This window comes from Corapipo altera, unplaced genomic scaffold, assembly GCF_003945725.1.
Source record: "Corapipo altera isolate COAL_440 unplaced genomic scaffold, ASM394572v1 22b, whole genome shotgun sequence".
Classification (NCBI taxonomy): domain Eukaryota; kingdom Metazoa; phylum Chordata; class Aves; order Passeriformes; family Pipridae; genus Corapipo; species Corapipo altera.
The window spans coordinates 28,912,853-28,932,566 of NW_020884876.1; the positions used below are offsets into that span (position 1 = coordinate 28,912,853).

Consider the following 19,714-nt stretch of genomic DNA (forward strand, 5'->3'; position numbering starts at 1 on the left):
AACCTCTGTGTGTTATAGCACAACTTATATTTTTTTTCTCCAGGTATTTATTTCAACATTTTGTTAGATGTTACTCTACTTCATCTACAACCTATGTAGATACACAAAGGGTTTTACACGGATTTTTCGCTTTTGAATGTGAAGGTTAAAAAAAAGCACATTCACCATCGATCGTGATCTGGCATTTTTGCTAGGTCAAATATTTTCTTGTCTTATTTGTGAACTAGGAAAGATTTCCAAATTTGGAGTCGCCTATGCATAAAGTGAGACTAGTTGGATGAAAGGCCACAATACCAACCATCAGGTGACTTAACTCAGTATAATCTAATTGAAGTCAATGTCATACCAATCAACCCAGTGGAGATATGGCACAACTTTAATGGCATATAAATTACAGTACTGATTTGTAAATACCTTAGATTTATTGGTTTGCACTGTATTTAACAATATAAAGTGAATCGGCACAGACAGAAATCACTACTTCCAAACTGGCTTTTAGGAAAAGGAAAAATATCAATTTTTAGGTAGTGACTGTAATGAACTTGTAGGACAACCATGAATATTTTGGTAAGCTATCAAATGCTTATCTAATCATCATGTGAACATTTTAGTCTGGATACACACTCTCACAATATGCAGAAAAAAAGTCATGTAAGGAAAGCCCTTCTAACATTTATGTGCATGTGCCTAGTTTGGAAAGAAAAGCAATAAGAGTCTGGATTGAAGTAAAGGAATATATTCTGGCTGTTTAATTTAACATATAGAACCCTGCCCTATCTTGAAAGGTGGTAGAAGTTGATGTTGCTGGATTATTTCATATGCTGCTAAACAGCCTAAATACAGGAGAGGTTTGTAGTAAGACTTCTCTTCCCAGTGCGCACAAGCACACAGCTTGAACTTCATTCACATGCACAAGGTACACAAAAAAACCTCTTCCACTGCTCTCACAGCCAAATATAAAACCAGTACTGGACAAGTGTTTTCCTTCCATCTCAATAATTTATGACCAGGGCTGGCTCTAGTGTGTCATTGTACCTTATAAACATGTCCTGTAGAAGCACTCTAGTAAGGGAAGTAAGGATAAGTCTAGAGATGACAAGCCATTTCAGGTGTGGCTTCATTAAATTACTAAAAAAATATTTAGGGCACAGGTCTGAGGTTCCTTTTGGCAAGCGATTTTTTTAAAAAATGGGACGGACATTGCTTCAAATGGAAAGACTATTTCTTTGGGGATTTCTTCCTCCTTAAATTGCCCTCTATCACACTAAAAGACATGGAACTAACAAAAAGTAATTTTAAGCAGAAACTTTGCAGTTATGCTTTGTTGTACAGAAACAGAAAATAAAAAAAAGGGAAAAAAGGTACAACTGTGCAAAAAAAATAACAAATGCCTTTTCCCCCTGGTGTCATGTCTTTGGATATGTACAGCCTTGGAGAAATGTATAAATCATTTTATACATGGAACTCTTAAAAAACTAGAGATTTTTAGTACAAAGGAATCAGTTCACTTCAAGAATGTCCACATGCTGTTGCTTTATGATTTACTATATACACAAGAGGATCAAAGAAAGGACCTCTGTTTTACAGTTACTACTGTACTATACATTAACATGTGGCTAATACCCTTCTCTGGGTGAGATTTACACTTAGTATTACAAATAACATAACAATGCTGAAAATACTGATACAAAACAGCTTCAAGATGACATTTTAAAAATATCCCTCACTTTCATTGAACTGTTTTCTCCAGGTTTTTTTAAAGTTTTCAGCTCTATAAAAGATTCTCCAAGAAAATAGTAGCATTTAAAATGGTTTTTTTTTTGAAATTCATAGATGGATTTTTTTTTAATAAATTGTAATCCAAAAGTCCATTTTTCCAGGAAATAAACAACTGTAGTACATAAGCTATGGTTTGCCTTTTTTTGTGTTTGTTTTTTTTTGGGGTGTGTGTGTTTTTTTGTTGTTTTTTTTTTTTTTTTTTAACGTAGTATAGTACATTTGTATCCTGGAAAAAAAAATCCTTGATTACAGCATATGTTTAATTTATTTACAGATCTGAAATACAATTGCACACATCAAATTTTGAGATGAGCAAGACTGAAATGAACTGTTAGTAGGAATCAACTGTCCTCTGAATCCACCATGACATTAAGAGATTGCTCAGAACAGAAAGTGATTCTGATTAGTGAAATTCTCTTACTACTATTTTTAACTTTTTTGGTAGACTTTAAATTATTAGTTGCAATGCAGAACTGGGAGTCTTGGATACCCATAGTTAATTCGGTCAAGCTGTGTTTGCAATTTTTGCACATTCTGTTTTGGCAGTAGCAATGTACACATGAACATGAAGAATTTTGGCAAATATTTGTCTTCATTCTTATGTATCCATCTCTGGATACTCAAAATTATCACTACAGAATATTTAGACAAAACCTGCTCTCTTCAACATCAGATAATGTAATAAAATCTGCTCTAACCAAAATAAAATCCTCAATAAACAGAAGCCGGAAATTTCAGGCTGCTGAAATCACTTTGCAGAATATCTGCCAAGCTCATAGTCTATTTTTTTCTTAATCTAACCAATCCTTGTGTTAATCTAAATATTAAGTAGTGAAGCAGATATATTTAACACTAGGTAAAATTGGATCATTAATTCATTTTACATGCTCTATGTGACTTACCTTTCAAAAGTTACAGATTTTTAGTGGCTATTTATATGCTATTTCTGTTAAGTCACACTGCCCTGCTTCTTCCTGTGAGAATGTGCTGCACCCTTGGCTTTCTTAATCACCAGTTAAGAGAGAGGGGACTTGTCTCAGATCTGCCTCAATTGTACTTAAATGTACCAGATTACTTATAAACTACTAACTGTATCTCCTTCTATAATTCAGAGTACCCTCCATCGGAGAGATTGTAAACTAAGTGTCATGTTTAGTATATGCCACATGTTTAGAGTAACTTGACTCAGACGCCTGTTTTCAGGCCTTCTGAGAGGGGAAAACCAGATCTTTTGCTACTGACAGGTCTGCAAGTTCTATGGTGTGATCAGATGATTTCATACCCCTGTGAGACCAGGCATTAAATTAACCTCACTTTTGTGTAAGATGTCAAGACAAGCAAACCTACTGAGTTGGTATAAACCGGGTTCTTAAGTAGAGATGACACAGCCTATAGAAATTTCGACTTATGCAGGTAATTTGGCCTGGGTAATAAGAATTCTCTTTTGTCTTTCACCCATTTTTGGTTTGGGAAGTGAAATGAAACTATAGGATGCATTATACAGCAGAATGTCACACTGCATCATGAGTGATACACTGCCTGTAAAGCACAACCAGACATGTCCTTATAGAACAGAAACAAGAAATGTTGCTAAATAAAGGTGGGAGGAAGGAAGGGAAGGTTGAGGAACCAAGCTGACATTCTCATTGGGACTCAATTACTGACTTGAAAACCTGGTGAGTCTCTATGGACCTTGCTGTTAAAGGAAAATCACTCATCTCCTCTCCTGTGGCATGAGGCACTCATAGAACACATACAGCAGGACCTCTACAAGTCAGAAAATTTCACTGTATTAAAAAAAACATAACGTAAAAAGAGGGTCCTTAAAGATTTCTGACTCCTTATTTCCCTAATCTCTATAAAATTCAAGAGGGTTTACTAATTATTATCTATTCATTCCTCACATCTACTTTAACAGTAATATCATTAAACATACATGATATTATTTAAGATCATTTTCTAGAACTTTCAGGAATGATAGTGACTTATAGAGGGGAAAAAATAGTTTGCCAATACTGGACTAGCAGTGCCAGCCAAATGGTCCCATTTATTATATCCATGGTGACTTCCGCATGACAAATCAGGCTAGTTATTTAACAATTTAGTTCATCCTTTTGCCTCAGTCCCAGATGGGAAAGTATGGAATCTACAGACAATGTTAAATTTTTACGTTATTTTTTTCACATGAAAGTAGCAACAGATGACAAGTGAAGACTGAGTTCTAGGTGAGCTTATTCTCCTCCTTAAACAACTCTCCTTCCATGGCAAGAATATAAGCACCTTTTTAGCCATCTTGTTGACCTAAAGTCTGTAGCTCTGCTGTGTGTAAATTGTGGTGAAGAAAAACATTTTTCCTGCTATACATGTGTAGAGAGATGGGTCCCCTTGGAGGCTGTCCAAGTCTCCCTGTGAAGGTGGTGTGCTGCCGAGGTACAGCAATTTGGTCTTTTGGAGCCCCTGAGAACATTGGATAGCTGTCTGCCTTGGATGCTGGCTTTTCTGTACTCGGTGCTGTGATAGCCAAACCATTCTGGGTGACCTCTGAAGCGAGGGTTTCATACGTGCCTCTAGTATGCTTGATGACTTCCACGATCTCCTTCTCTTTTAGCAGGTTACTCAGACACAAATTAGACAGCTGACAGCTCTTGCTTTCATAGGCTGCTGCTTGGTTGCCTGACGGGTGTCTAAAAGGGTCCTCGGTGGGAGTATGTGCTGACTTTCTGTCCCTTGTGCTGAGATTTTGGCTCACCATTCTGATTGGATATGTAGTCTGGGGAAACAAGACAAAACAAAATTATTAGTAAAGAACACAGCAGAAAAATGGTGTGGAATATATAAAACACTCCTCACTACACGTTTCTGTAGACCCAGCACATGGGTCTGGCAGACTAAAATGAAAGATGACTCTCAACTGCTGGTAAAACTTCCAAGGCACTGCCAGCATAAAATAAAAGTACTGTTCATTCATATTTAACAGCATTAACATTGACAAATGCTTACTACAGGTAATGATTCAGGCATTTTCTTTAAAAAAACATAGTTTAGATCAAAGGAGGATAATTTTTTTTCAGAACATAATAACTGGATAAAAAGTTTCCACGAACTGTAAACAGATTTTCAAAAGCATTTCATATGATGAAACAACGAGAATTTTCACTGCATACAGTTCTAGACTTAATACTCTCAAATGCTTACAAAATCTAAAGAACATGTTTTATAAAGATCTTCATGCCTTGGTTAAGCTTAGAACATGCTCAGTTCTTATTGTTCCTTGAATCCAGGTGTTTTGTTGCATATTTACAAGTCAAATACAGAGTAATAATTTTATTTCAGCTGCCCAGTAAAAATACAATGTAAGATGGATTCCAGCATGTTACCAACTTCTGATGCTGTGTAATTACACATGCATTTGATTTTGTTTAGGTGATGGAAATCTATCTCTACATGACAATGATCACTGCAAATTTTCAACGTGTAACTAGTGTAATACTTCATATTGTCCTCCACAGAACACCTGACTGAGGATGAGGTGATGGTACACTTTCCCTGGTTAAAGCAACTAGTTAATCTGCAACAAAAGTCCAATTTGACTCCATATAGGTTTTCTGCAACAGAATTCTAAAAGGACATAGTAGCATTCTTGACATTTACATTAATATATGAGCTCTGACATTGCAAAAAAAAAGCTGAGAGAAGAAAAAATGCTACCAAGCCTTACAACAATATTTTGCTAAAAATATTTCAGGATGTTTCCCTGATTCTGTAGTGGTCATATACACTACTCAGTAAAAAGTCTAGGAATTAAGAACCATTTCATTCTTACAGCTGCTACTGATGTGCCATCAAAAGCATGTCATGAATTTGTTTAATCAGTAAATATCCCTATTCTTGTCTTCATTCAATCAGATTACTCAGTCATAAGCAGCATGACATGTGAATAACCAGAGTTTAAACATGTTGCTGTAGACCTTTGTGGCTTTGGCTACACAGGTCACTTCTAGTGAGAAGCATGACCATTGCTAGAAGTCTTGGATACAAGTTGTCTTATAATCTTAAGAATTTCTAAGCTGTAACTCTTGCCTCTTGAAATAGAATAAAAAATAAAAACTTGTAGGGAAAAAATTCTTGTGAAATTATTTGTAACAACAAGAAGATTTTAAAGTAAATAGAGAAGAATCAACTGATCTTGAAAATAAAAACTGCAGTAGCATGTTCAAAGCAAGGCATACTGTTGAAACTGGGTACCAGTAACAGGTCAAGGCATGATTACATGATTTTTTTATACTGCTTTTTAACTTGATCTTGATGAAATGCTGTTATGAATATCTGGCACTGTGGTGTTTCTTTGCTCTTCCTTATCAAGGTTATATTTCACATGAAATATTTTCAATTTAGAAAATAAAGGCTGGTTTGTAGGTCTACAAAATACTTGCTTCTGGTTCCTGGGCAATGGGGGGAGAGAGTTTGTGTGTATGTATCAATAAATATTTAATAATATAGATATGGTTAGGGAAGCTCTTAGTTTTGTGAAGTTGTAACTTGCTGAAATTCCTCTTCTATTGAATAATTAAACAAATACCAGGTGATAACAAATTAAGACTAATTCATCTAAATTTTAAAATACCAAAAGAAATTCAGAATATGCCATCAGTACTCTAAGACATTGGTTTGGCCACATCCCCAGCAATAAGATAACAAGATGGTTAACAAGGAGAGACAGACTCATTCTATCAGATGCATAGTTAGATATGAGCAGAGATTTTAACAGAAACACTCCCAAACCCAATACTATTATTTTTATCTATGAAAAAAATTACTGAAGAATAGCTTCTAATCAGGAAAAGAGAAAACAGTGATCAGATGGGAGTCAAAATAAACAATAAATCCTCTCCCCTCTCTTCACACAAATAACATTATTCTCCCTCCAAAATATTATCAATAAAAAGTCCAATGCGGGTTTGATCTGAATGCAAGTTATTTTTTGCTATAATTCTAACATTTTTATAAAATTCATAGCATACAGAATTAAAATTAGTTGTATGTTCTTGTTCATTTGATGAATTCAGATAATTTAGCTTGAAAGAATACAATCCAATTGGGTTTTCTTGCTGGTCCATTTTACAGTTATTTAGGATCCTTATGAACTGGTCAGAATGAGAAACATGTCCCAGAATGAAATGTACAAAAGTAAAATCCACACATGCCATACCAACAACAACAAAAAAGTTGGACAAACTTAAACATTTATTTTTAACCTATTTCTCCTTATCTTCTTGTAAACGTTTAATGCAAAATTTTCTGCAATGGACTTTTAGGTACCAACTGTGTTCTATGAGCATTAGACATGAGCGAGCAAAGCCACAATCCCAATGCATCTGTTTGCCAATTTGAAGGCTGAGTCCTTGTCCTAAGCTGAAGGTGGCTTCATGCCAGTCGTGCTCCAGCCTAGCCTAGAGCAGCTGCAGCGCTGCTGTAAACTGCTGCTTGGCAGTGCTCCAAGGAGCTGATCTGCCAGCTGGTGACTGCTGAAGCAAAAAATCCATTCATCTCTTTCCCTTTTATTTTTCAGTAGCTCAGCTAGAACCAACAACTTCTCTGCCCCAGAAATCCCCAATGCCACTCTATAGTCTGCCTAACTGTGGGCCCAGGAAATGGGTTGCAATTAGGATGCAAATGGGGCTGTGAAATTTCTTTCAAAAGTGTCCCATTTAAAATATATGCAGAGGGGGAAAAAAAGGCCTCCTTTGTTGTTTCAAATATGTCTTAACCTTTAAGAAAACATCTGGATTTGAATTTCCTGATCATATTAAACACATACGCACAAAAAGTGCATGCTTCATGCTTGACTCTATTTCTCAAAAAGAAAACAAAAAAGGGTTTTATTAAAATCTGATTGGCTGTAAAATTTTGATAGGTTTGTATCATGATCAGTTATGTTTTAAGGCACAAATACGTGAGAAATATCAAAATATTTTAGGTTTGATTATTCCACACTGCCGCTAAATACATCAAGATTAAATCAAAATGAGAACTTAATATTCTTAAAATAACTTTTCCATACATTTTTTGAGGATTCCTTTGTGACTGTCATTTTAGCAACTTTTTCTAATATTAGGAAAAAACCCAAGCCCCCTCAATGACCCATCACGAAGTAAAGAAAATGTAGTACTCTCAGAGAAAGCTCCAGAATGAGACACGTTACAAACAAAACACTGTAGTCATTCATCACTTTCCATTTTCAAACCCAATGAGTGAAATATGACAAGAGTTAACAACAAGACAATAGTGCTGCAGGACATTCCAAAATGAATATTGTTTCTGACTGTCTTGTGATAAAGTACTAATAAAAATTGACAGAAAAAGACATGAATTACAAAAACACCCCAAAAAGGGTGCAGATTTTTAAAATGTCTGCGCCTAGAGGCACCTGGGAGTCTTAGATGCCTATAATGTAATTCTTTCAAACAGAGCAGCTTTCTTAAATACATCATTCTGACAGCAGGCATAGAGAATAAAAACAAACAAAATACTCCCTCATCAGCCTACCCACTGCCCCCTAACAACCAAACAGTGGTGTATTCAAAGAACATGGTTTTATCACCCCAAAGGATTTTTGCTTTCAGAGGTGTTAATGGAAGCACACAAGAGAAAGCAATTATTCTCACAGAAACCTGAAGACTTTTTGGATTCTGTCATGTTTTCTACTGCTTAATAATTTTGTATTTGCAGATATGCGAGGAACTAAAATGTTTTTTCAATGCAATATTATCTATACAGCCCAGCACGGCTCACTTGGCCCCTGTCAGGTCTCAGCTGGACTGCAGCACCTTCTGCAGAACTGTCTCCACTTGTGGCCTAGCCCAGAATTCATAAAATATACAGCAACATAAAGGAGTCCAGAAAAAAAACAAGGTGCTATAGCTCTGTATTTCTTTGAAGGATGGAAAGGATTAAGCTCTGCACGACGCTTTTGAATTTATATCCCTTCAGATGCCTTTCGCAGTTCTGACAGTTTATATAAGTGAAGATCTAATTTACCAAAACACAGGTTAACTCAGTACTTCGGTATGCCACATCTGTCACTATGTCAGCTCCTTAATTTCTACACCTCCTCACTTTTGTGCTTACCAGCTTCCAGCCTAGAGATGATCCAATACAAAATGTAATTTAGCTGCTGCAGGTAATTGTTCTTCATTCAAGACTCTTAAAAAGCACTCACTCTTATTGATTTCAGTAGCACCTGAACTGAGAGAGTGGCTTTTACAATCCAGACCTGCATATATTGAACATCTCATGCTGCCTTCTGGCAACATGTGACACATGAAAGGAAGAAAGCAAGCCCAGTGTATCAAAATAAGTCATGGACTAGTATCAACAGGTTATGGGTAAGAATCAGCTGCTGATCAATCTGACAGCTCTGCCATTGTCCATTATAAAATGAATGCAGTCAACATAGATTAGATACATTTCTCTTTCTGCCTTTCAAACACCTTCATTTACTTACTGAGAGCAAAAACTATGGTATGCTAAAATTCATGCCTCTTTGCCATAAGGCCGTTTAAACAAACAGGGAAATTGAATAAAAGTGAACTATAGTAAGCTAATGTCCAAAAATAATTTTCTGGTAGTGGTGATACAGTGAGATAAGTAACTGACTGAGGGCTTACATAAGATATTCATTTTCCCACAACATAGAATTATCCTTGAAAAATTTTATTTATGTAAGTAATAATGCACAGTTAAGGCAACAAGGTGTAAAAGGACGTAATGCTGTTTTATAAAGCAGGAAGAAAACAGTGAAGAAATTGCCATTAATTTCTAGTAACAGAGTAAATCACTACTCTGCATTCTCAATACTGCATGTCAAGGGTTAACGGGAAGATTTTTCTCATTAGTAAATCTAAGAGAAAAATTTGCATTTTATAGCAAATACTAGCTCCCCCATCTCCAGCAATTCTCATAATACCTCTGCCTCTACTGAAGTCTTTTACATCTCTTTTTACTGATCTTCTGTCCCCCCAGCTTCTTTGGGTAAGCATATCTATGGCAGCCAATTATGATGAAAATCTCTTCATTAAGTTCTTTTTATGCACAGGCTCCACCTCTGTTTACAGGCAGCAGAGTCTAGAGAAAGATGCCCAAGTCAAACTTGCCCATGGAACCTTCGAGGCTCCACCAAAGGAGACTGGATAAGGCCCCACGTTCACGCAGCACTTTGGGTCTCACTATTTCTGTGCAACACAAGAAATTATGGCCTCTTGTGCCATGCTTTTAGCTACAGTCATATAGAAAGTCACAAGTATCTGCAGTTAAGGTCCTCTTTTGCATAACTGATGCAAAATGAACAAACAGAAAATGCAGAAGTGGATTCATGGGAACACCAGGGTCACTTCAAAAGACCACAGTTCATGCAGTGTGGGCAATGAAGTATGACACAAAGCTCCTGAGGAAACACTAAGGGAGTTTGCTCCGGAATTACAATCAGGAAAACTGGACAAGTGCTAATTAGCCCTTCTGAAAGAATGTGCTATTCAGATGACATTTATTGCTATGCTAACACAGGTGTTCTGGCTTTGCAAGCCAAACTAGTATTTCTATACAGCATTTGATGTGCTCTGTAGACATAATTTGTTAAAGGATCTCTGCCTTGTGCCTTACCTATTTTATTGATGACCATAACCTGAAAGCTATGAAGTCCATTTCTAGCTCCTTACATTTTAGAACTGTGTATAGTTGGTGGTGATAGAAAATTTCCCTGTGTAATTTCAAACAAACCAAGTTTCACATAGGTAAGATAACCCATCAGATAAGTACATAAAATAGTCTCTGCCTATGCCAGCAGCTTACACAAAAGAAGAAAAATACTTCATAGCATCTTTATTGTATGTCTACAAGAGTCCATTCAATTCAGATCTCTTTAAACCAGGTTGTGCAGGGCAGTGTTCATTACGAGACATACTACTTAGTGTTCAGGAAAATGAACTCCAACAAGGTAAATACTATTTCATATATTTCATGTATTTTAAGGCCAGAAAAACCTGTTACAATCATCTTGTCTGACCTTCTCTGCAGTAAAAGCCATAGATTTCTCTTGGTGAAATCAAATAATCCAAAAGAGGGAGTAAAACTACAGCATAACTTAGAATGTACGGAGAACTAACGGAGAATGTATTTTATTTCTTCTTAATCCACTAAAATATTTTATAGCAATGCTATCCAGGTCCTTACTGGAAATGTTGCTATATTCTGGTAACAAATCCTACATTAGTAGTTGAACATACTGCTGTTGACAAAACTGCTGCTAGGAGACAGTGTCTCTACAGAGCAGAGGGGACTAGTGTCTAAGACATTTACGTATACACAGTTCTTGGAGAAAGTGCTGGTTGGATTTGGAGCTATCCCTGTCTGGAGAAAGTTTGGGTCATTTAAGTAGTTATATATATGATGTGAAGGTTCTATTCTCTTAAAGTACATGATTATACAGGATGCATGACCACGAGGAGCCCAATACAGCCTGCAAAGTTAGAGAGCCCAACACTTCACAAAAGCCTGATAGCACCAAGATTCTTACTTGAATCTTAAAAAACCCCTTCCTTTCCATCTTACTTCCCTGGAAACATGCAAAAAAATAATGCAGGTATTTCAAAATATTCACCATATTAGCTCCTTATTTCCTTCAGCAAAACTATATCACACAAACTTAGCAAGGGAAAATGAACAAAAGGAAACAAAAACATAAATAAGCATCAACTGAAATTTCTTACTTTGCCTTTCTTTTTAGGAGAACCAACACCAAGAAATTTGTCAAAAATACTGAAATATTGGATTTTACTTCTCTATTTCTATGGCTAGCTTAGGGTTTGTTAGCAACATTATATTTCATACTATACTTCCAACTTTTTGTAATAAAGCACATGGGAAGGCATTTAGCTACTGCCCATTGCAGCATACCCTTTCTCTGTAAAAGTGTAAATTTACATTTTCTTTTCTTTACAGTCCAAACTATGGGTTTCTCACTTGGAAAAAAAAAAGCAATAGAAGATAATTTGCTCACTTGGGTTTATGGGCTCAAGGAGATCTCATTGATGTGTACAAACACCAGAAGGGAGGGTGCAAACACAATATAGCCAGGCTCTTTCTAGTGGTGCTCTGTGACAGGACCAGAGTCAACAGGCACAAATGGAAACACAGGAGGCTCCATCTGAACATCAGGAAACACTTCACTGTGAGGGTAACAGCACTGGCACAGGTCGCCCAGGGAAGTTTTGGAGTCTCCATCCTTGGAAAAAGCTGTCAAAAGCCATCTGGACATTATCCTGGGCAACCAGCTCTAGGTGGCCCTGATTGAGTGGGGGGTTTCGACAGAATGATCTGCCAACCTCAGCCACACTGTGCCTTGTGAGTCTGAGATCCAATTATGAAAACAAGCGAGAGGCAAAAGACTGAACAGAATAGGGTTTAGGAAGTTACATACACATAAGATCTGCAACTCACTTTCTACTTTTGCTTTTTATTTACATCCTATCACTGGGGCTGAAGCCCCAGTACATTGGTCCTAAATCTGGCAAGGAATACAAATTTTTCCAAGAGGTGAGTCCTTTGACCAGCTTAAGTGGCATGACCCGCATGGCTTGCCACTCAAGCAACAAAGAGCTCTCAAGGCACCCTCAAGGGGAGATCTCTGGTCTGACCATCAGATTTTCTGCTGTAAACTGAAATCCCTGTGATGCTGAATTTCTCTATTTTGTAGCATTTATTAGTGTTACAGATATTCTTAGTGTTCTCCCTCATCAGCCAAAACAGCACTGTTTTAAAACTGTCATCTATCTAAAAAGGATACATTTAATCTAATCCATGTACAATGAACCTGCCTTTTGTTTGAGACTACCAACACTTAAACTGGCTAAAAATTTGGCCCATGTGGCTAAAAAGACACTGTGCTTCAACTCAAGGAAGTTGGAAGCATGGTAGCAAAACTTTGCACACAGACAACAAAGCTGTCTAAGGCAACATTCCAGACACTCCAATTAACTGTACACTGAAAGATAAAAGATGAGAAATGTTTGAAATTCATGAAGGAGGACAATGTGCATGCACATACTCACACACACCCTGAGGACTGATAAAAGATAGTCTCAGATTTGACTGACATCCATCAACTCCTAAAGGCCTATAAAGCACACACAAACAACTCCCCAGAATATTCCAACAGCACACCTGAAGTAGGCTGTGTAGGCTATGCTTACAATGCACAGGTGCTCATTATTTAGGAGGGGATATCTTACAAGCTGCCTATCTCACCTCTGGGTTTCTGCCTCTCAGTCATTGGTAAATTGCTCCCCTTGCTTTTGCAAACCTTGCAGGAAACAGGGAATACTCTATAATTCAGGGTACATACCAACTCTGCTGCTTCCAGGCGTTCAGCTAGTGCATGTCATCTACCTTTCAGTCTTTTAACCACAATCTCTGCTGTGATCTGGAAGATGCTTAGACACTAGTTTGGCAGTTCTTTGCTCTGGTCCCAAAGTAAAATCCTTCCTCAGCTGTGGAAAGAGAGATTAAGCAGGGTGTTCTGGAGCAAAAACAACTATGCTGATGACTATACTACTAGGTATGCTGAAAAAGAACCCTTGTCTCATTAGGAATATCAAGTAGAAATTTTGAAAACCCCAGCTCACAAACATTTTCCTATCAACCAGAAGTAAATATGATGAATCAAGTAGGTTTTGGGCATTAGAGCACACTGGAGCACAACTCAGCATATTTGTCCTAACATATATCTAATCTACTGCTGCCAGAATAGTCCTAAAATTACATTTCCCTGCAACTGGCTGAGCAATTGCATGGAGAGCCTCTAGTAACCTCAGGAAGTCTGGCAAACAGTAGGACACCCACCAACTGCTACCTGCCACATTCAATAAGCAGCACAAAGCCACCCTGTCAGAGCAGTCTCAACAGTTCACCTCCCGAGGCCAAACAGGTTAACAGCTGACTCCTGGCTTTTCATGTAGGAATAATTACACACTTCTCAGCAGACAAACTCTCATGCTGATATCTGCCTGCATAGTGCTAGGGAAGGAAATGAAATGTAGAAGCTCTACATGCACAACATCTACCTGATCACCCCAAACTTGCAACACAGGCTTTTTTTTATTTCCCTGCCCACAGTTATTCCTTAGTGCACAGTACATTGCTGCTTTGGGAAAACTCGTGTTCAAGCAGCAACACTGCTTCACCTTTCTCTTCCTTGTCCTTCTCTTCTTCCATTTCCTCATTTTCCTGGAGGTGCAGCTACAAGAAAGAAGACCTTAGAGCATACAGTTGCTTCTAAACCAAAAATCAATCTATCCAACAGCCACAGTGACAATACGTCAAATAATGAGAACAGAAAATGCTGAACGTGCCTGAGTGCTGGTCTGTAGTGCAGAGAACTGCTCCTGCCCCAAGCTCCAAAGAGTTTTAACACGCCTGCCAGAAGAGGAGAAGACTCTCAAAGTGGCAGTCATACTCTTTCTGAAAGCTTGACCAGTGTCATGACACTCTGTGATTCCCTTTCCTTGAACTATCCTGTCTTGAAATGTGGGCAACACACAAACGCTTGAAATCCTTGCACAAGATGCAGCGATACATGGAGCAAACGTGTTGCAAAAAAAAAAAAAAAAAGCTCAGACTGACTGCTTTGCAAACTGATTTTGAATTGAAATAGGGATATTAACTTTTCAGACTGTTTCTCTTTAAATTCAGAAACACATGTGTTAGACAATAAATAGGAAGTGGCTCCTATGTAGAAAGAAAAGCATTCTCCTTTTAGTACCTGAAGAGGAATGCTGAAAGTGTATGTCAATACCAATCTTTATACAGGAACAAAAATGCATTCCATGCCAATACAAAAATGAAACTGCTTCTCAATAGCAGAAATGTAGGTTCTCCTTTCTCTTCAGAAATTATTTAATTGAACAATAGTCTGCATTTAACACTTTTCATTTCCAGATAGAGTACCATTGCTTTGAAATCTTAATAGTGGATTTAACAAAATTTATACTATAAGTTCAACACACATCCTTATGAGAATCTCTAACCAGAATGACTCATGATAACTTTTCATTAATATTAAAACACATCCTCCTGAAAGCCCTAATAAGGGTGTCTAATATTTTCTTTTTTTTTTTTATTTTTTTACCTGATAACAGTCACTAAGCTTTATTTTAATAGAGTTTAAATATCACGATATCCCCTTAAATAACATCAAGCAGATTTATATGTTCACATAAAGGAAAATAAAATAAAAACTATATCTACAGTACAAACTTCTCTTTCTATGCTTAGTGTATATTTACACAGAAAAAATATTATTGAATATTATCTAAGGTCCAATTTAATGAAAATATCTTTACTTTCTTCCAAGAAGCTTTTAATATTAAATAGTGTTCAAATAATGTTGCCTATAACAAATCTCACAAATGCAGAGAAGGAAAGAACCTGCATAGATATTAAAATGCAGAAAGGAAAAAAAAAAAAGCCCTAGTGAAGAAACCTGTGAATTCCTCACCCACAAGAAATGTAAGAACAAACAGGTCAGGTCACGTTGCACACAGGTAATATTTTCTAAAATGTTGCTAGAAATGGTGAAATGATCTACTGGCTTAATTTGACCATCTATATGTATATATACAGCCAGTGTAAATGTGAAATAAAAAGCACACTAAATCTAACTAGCCCACAATGCCATAAACAATACCTATTATACATTATTTCATTCTCTCGGGAAAAGAAATATATGGTAATTTGCTAAGCTATTTTCACTTCATTCTTAACATTTATGGCTATTACTAGTAAAAAGAAACAACAGCTTGACTTTTTAGCATGCAAAATGCTAGATCTGAAAAAGACATATAAAAGAAAAATATATGCAGCTTCTCACTTGTACTGTGTCAGCAAAGTCTTTAACTAGGTATTCTAGGTAGAGTTTGCTAATTATAGGTGATTTCTGGTTCTTACAAATTATCATGGGAAGACAAGGAAATGAGGAATGAGAATTCAAGAATTTATGGGAGTGCAGCACTAAAAAAAACCCCTAATGTCCCTATCTTGCCAATGCTTGGCATGTGAATTATGACAAACCACAGTATTAGAAAGCCTAATTCAGAAATGCCTCATATTTAAAACCTGTGTCTCTTATTCAGACTGTATATTCTTGTGTTTAACTCTGGTCTTTACTGCTTTGTTCTCAAATATGAGGCTGTAACAGGATGTCTACACTTCAGGGAATCACCTCAAGCTCATACTAAAAAGAAGGGTACAAATCCATGGAGAATTATTTAAACTTCTACCCTGGGGGCTTGGGGTTCTCTAGAGAATATTTCTCTTGGGAACTACACTTTTTAATACTATATCAAATAAAATGGCCACTGCTATGCTAGACAATATGGGGCAGAACCCTCTGTGTGCAAAACTTACCCCACTATATTAAGTTTTGTACCTCTGTCATCTACTGTTCAACTTGCTGGAGCCATCCCTGCCTGCTAATTCCCTTGTGCCAGTGTCTGGGTTTGAGTGGCTACGCAGTGAATTAAATAAGGAAGCTGGTGTGACTGAAAACTATGTCTTTCAAATCTCTCTATATGTGGAAAGTTATTTTTCAACAAGAACAGTTCACTGATCAAACACTTTTTAGTCACACAAGAAAAGCAGCCAGAACAATCATCCAAAGAGGAAGATGGAGACCAAGATTTTCTTTCTCTCTCTTTTCTTTTTTTCTTTTTTTTTTTAATGAGAGGGCAGCAATGTGGCAACTGAAAGCGGGTTATGCAAAAAAACTTGGTGGGGATCCATCTCCTCCTCTGCCTGAGCTCTGCTGCCAAATGCAGAGCACTTCTGCTTCTATTGTGCTGTGACACACCATTGGCATTTGTCCCTGAAGGGAAGCAAGGCTCCTGCAGACACAGGGGATTATAAAGCTCTAGTGGGAACGGATCCCACCCATCTCCAGTGCCAGAGTTTTGCCTGTGCATAACTATAACCTTCCTACTCCTAGTCCTCTGGCTCTGTCACCTCCATCCAGCCTGCCTGGCTACTGGATTTGCTGAGTTCATCTCTGAGACTTCTGTTTCATGTTCTGGTTCTTCAAGGCATGGAGCAGCTGCAAACACAAGTTAAAACTTTCTCTCATATATGACATCAGTGGGAGTTACCAACTCTGGAATTTCCCAAGGGCACCATCTAACTATTAATTTTGCTGTTAAGGAACTTTGTATTCACTACTTCACTGTGAAAAAGCCATAAACATCAAGCAAGTTCCTATTAGGCCACTAAATGAAAGCCATCACCATGGTAAATTTTAATGTCTTCAGGCAAATGATGACAAAAACCAAATAAAAATGCAAAACATATAAGGATCCCTTAATTATTCTTTGTAGGATATAAATGATTAATAAAAATTGCATCGGAATAAACACATTTAAATGGGATTGCGTGGGTTCTACATCATCTCCATGCACAAACTGGTCAACTGAAATATCTACTAATATCTACTACATGACAAACAGAGGATGATTTTCCAATTTTACACAAGAACCTTTCAACTCCAGGACTGACTCAGGTATTTTGGATTACCATCTAGAAGAACATGGTTCTTACACCTTCACCCTCTGTAAAACATACCTGCTTTTACATAGAGCAAACAAAAGGTTCATAATTTGTTCTTACAAAAAAAGATAATGAAATTACTAGTGCATTCTTATACTGCAACACCCAAAGACCATCTGTTCTCGTTGGCAGGCATTTTCTTATTTTTAAAATGTGACAGACTCTGTATCAGTTTATCAGGTTATTATTTATCACCTTTAATGCTATTCTCAGACACACTATTCAATATAGGATAAATAAATTAGCATCACTTCTATGTCCTGTTACATATTGAAAAAGGTTGTTCCAAAAATTTTGCAACTTTGAATTACTTTGATATTTCTATCTTGAGAGTGAAGATACTAGGATTTTTGCTTATCCACATTGCTCATAACCAAGTGATGTAAAACACAAAGCCAGACAAAGCCTTTTTCATAATTAAACTTTTCTTTTCTTTACAGATTTCTGGGATGAGATCCTGAATTTAGACAAATGAGTGCAGATGGTGATTTAAAGCTGTATGGAAGACGAATGGCAGCTGTGGCTTTCAGGTGAAACTCTCCATTTTATACAGAGCCCTTTTAAGGTCTCCAGAACATTTTGTTGCTGAAAATAGAGCATCACTACGATTTAAGTCTTTTGTATGCACTTGTGTTAGCAGTTTACAAAGAGCAGTTTCTCAGTGGATCTGAGATATACCTACATGACTCCTACTGAAGGTTTGGGGCTTTAAGGAATACACTTAAAAGGCTCTTTTGGTTGTTTGGTTGGTTTTTTCCCCTTCTGATATCTTCTGAGTAATGGGAAATATGAGAGCTAGCAACTCCCAGAAGTATCAATTGAGAACTTATTGTCCCTGACTTTATAGATAGCATACCAGATAACTAAGAAGGAATAAATTACTCTTCCTCTTTGTTATAGATATGGTGAAATGTATATGTTCAGATTTTAGAGGCAGATATTGTCATCAGAGTATATTTTAAGGCAGATCATTAAGGACACAATCACAGTTTTTGAGCTTTTAAGCAAGGATGCAAAGGGGAAATCCACATTCACCTCCTACATTCTCCATTATGATGAAAGCTCAGACACTGCAATGAAGAAGATGCCACAATATAAGAATCCTTTGCTCCTCATTTTTATTTCAAGTCTCTGAATTCTGCACAAAAGGCAGTGGAAAGGTTTCCTGAGACTGAGAACAATTGTATAAGGTGCATTTATTCCATACATATATCCTTACATTCATTGCACATATTGTTTTCAAAACAATTCACAGACTTACTTTAATGCCACAAGTTTAAGCTGTGAGTTTTCTGATAACTTTATTTGAGACAAATTAAAGCTCTTTGAAGTTTCCACCAATAGTGTGAACATATTTGTTAAAAACATCTTTAATCCTACTTCATATTTCTGGTCTTCTTTATCTTCCTTTTTTTTCACCTTTTTTTTTTTTTTTTTTTCCCCCCCCCCCCTTTGTTAATGGTTCATATAAATTCATAGTTTCTATTACTGTCTCCTCATTCATTCTGGATTGCTTTTGTGTCTGAAATGGGCAAATTCTACCCTTCCTTCCTAGAATTCCTAACAATCATATATAATAACTTTAAAAATTATGTAGAAGAAATCTAATTTATATTCCCAGGTGCACTCATAAAATTCTTAAGCTGCTTCTTGGGCTCCAGTTCAGCCCTTAAATGATACAACTCAGTGGCTTCTTATCAAGGAATTTACAAATTGACCCACTAACTTTAGAGAGCTTTGGATTAGGCCCCTTCTGAATGTTTTAATGTGTAAGGGTAACACATTAGGACTCTGCTGGAAGGAAGGCTCCTTAATACTATATTAATATATTAGACATTTTAAAAGAGAAGCTCATAATGCTACTCTTATCATGTAGTGATATATCCCAAGTAAGACTGACTGCTTAACTGGAAATAACCAAAATATCATTCCTCCTTTCAAATTAACTCAAGTATTCTTGCCAAAATGTACCACTATCATGCAGCCAGAAAGTAGGATGAAATTTAATAATATTCCCACTAAAATTAATTACAGAAAAGGAGAAAAACCTCAAAAGCTTTGTCTAATGATTGAGGTTTGAGTTTCGTTAAAGTTTAGTACTAATCCTTAAAACATGTCTGGAGGAAATAAAAAGGACCTTTTGCAATTTCACTTAAGTCTGTGTAACTCCTGTAGATGCTTTTTGAAAAGTAGATCATGCTATTTAGTTTTCTGAAAATTCTCACTAAAATGCAATGATCTAATATTTAAATTCAGTCTGGAGACTAGATCTTAGGGTATCTTTAAGCAA

The 19,714-nt window shown here is 36.7% G+C and overlaps 1 protein-coding gene across 3 annotated transcripts in view; it reads right to left on the reverse strand.

The window, feature by feature from the left end:
- Positions 1–1,771: 1,771 nt before the first annotated feature.
- CCSER1 (coiled-coil serine rich protein 1) overlaps positions 1,772–19,714 on the reverse strand; it is a 572,831-nt gene continuing 554,888 nt past the window's right edge. The window contains exons 9-10 of one of the 3 annotated variants that reach the window (XR_003526446.1): positions 2,696–4,549; positions 1,772–1,783 (exon numbers count right to left, since the gene is read on the reverse strand). Coding sequence is in view for 2 of the 3 variants with exons in the window: in XM_027636005.1 (XP_027491806.1) it covers positions 4,064–4,549 (486 nt within the window). In the remaining variant the exon portion in view is untranslated. Of the gene's footprint in view, positions 1,784–2,011; positions 4,550–19,714 lie in introns of those variants that run through there. The other 2 variants (XM_027636005.1, XM_027636006.1) reach the window with 2 other exon arrangements.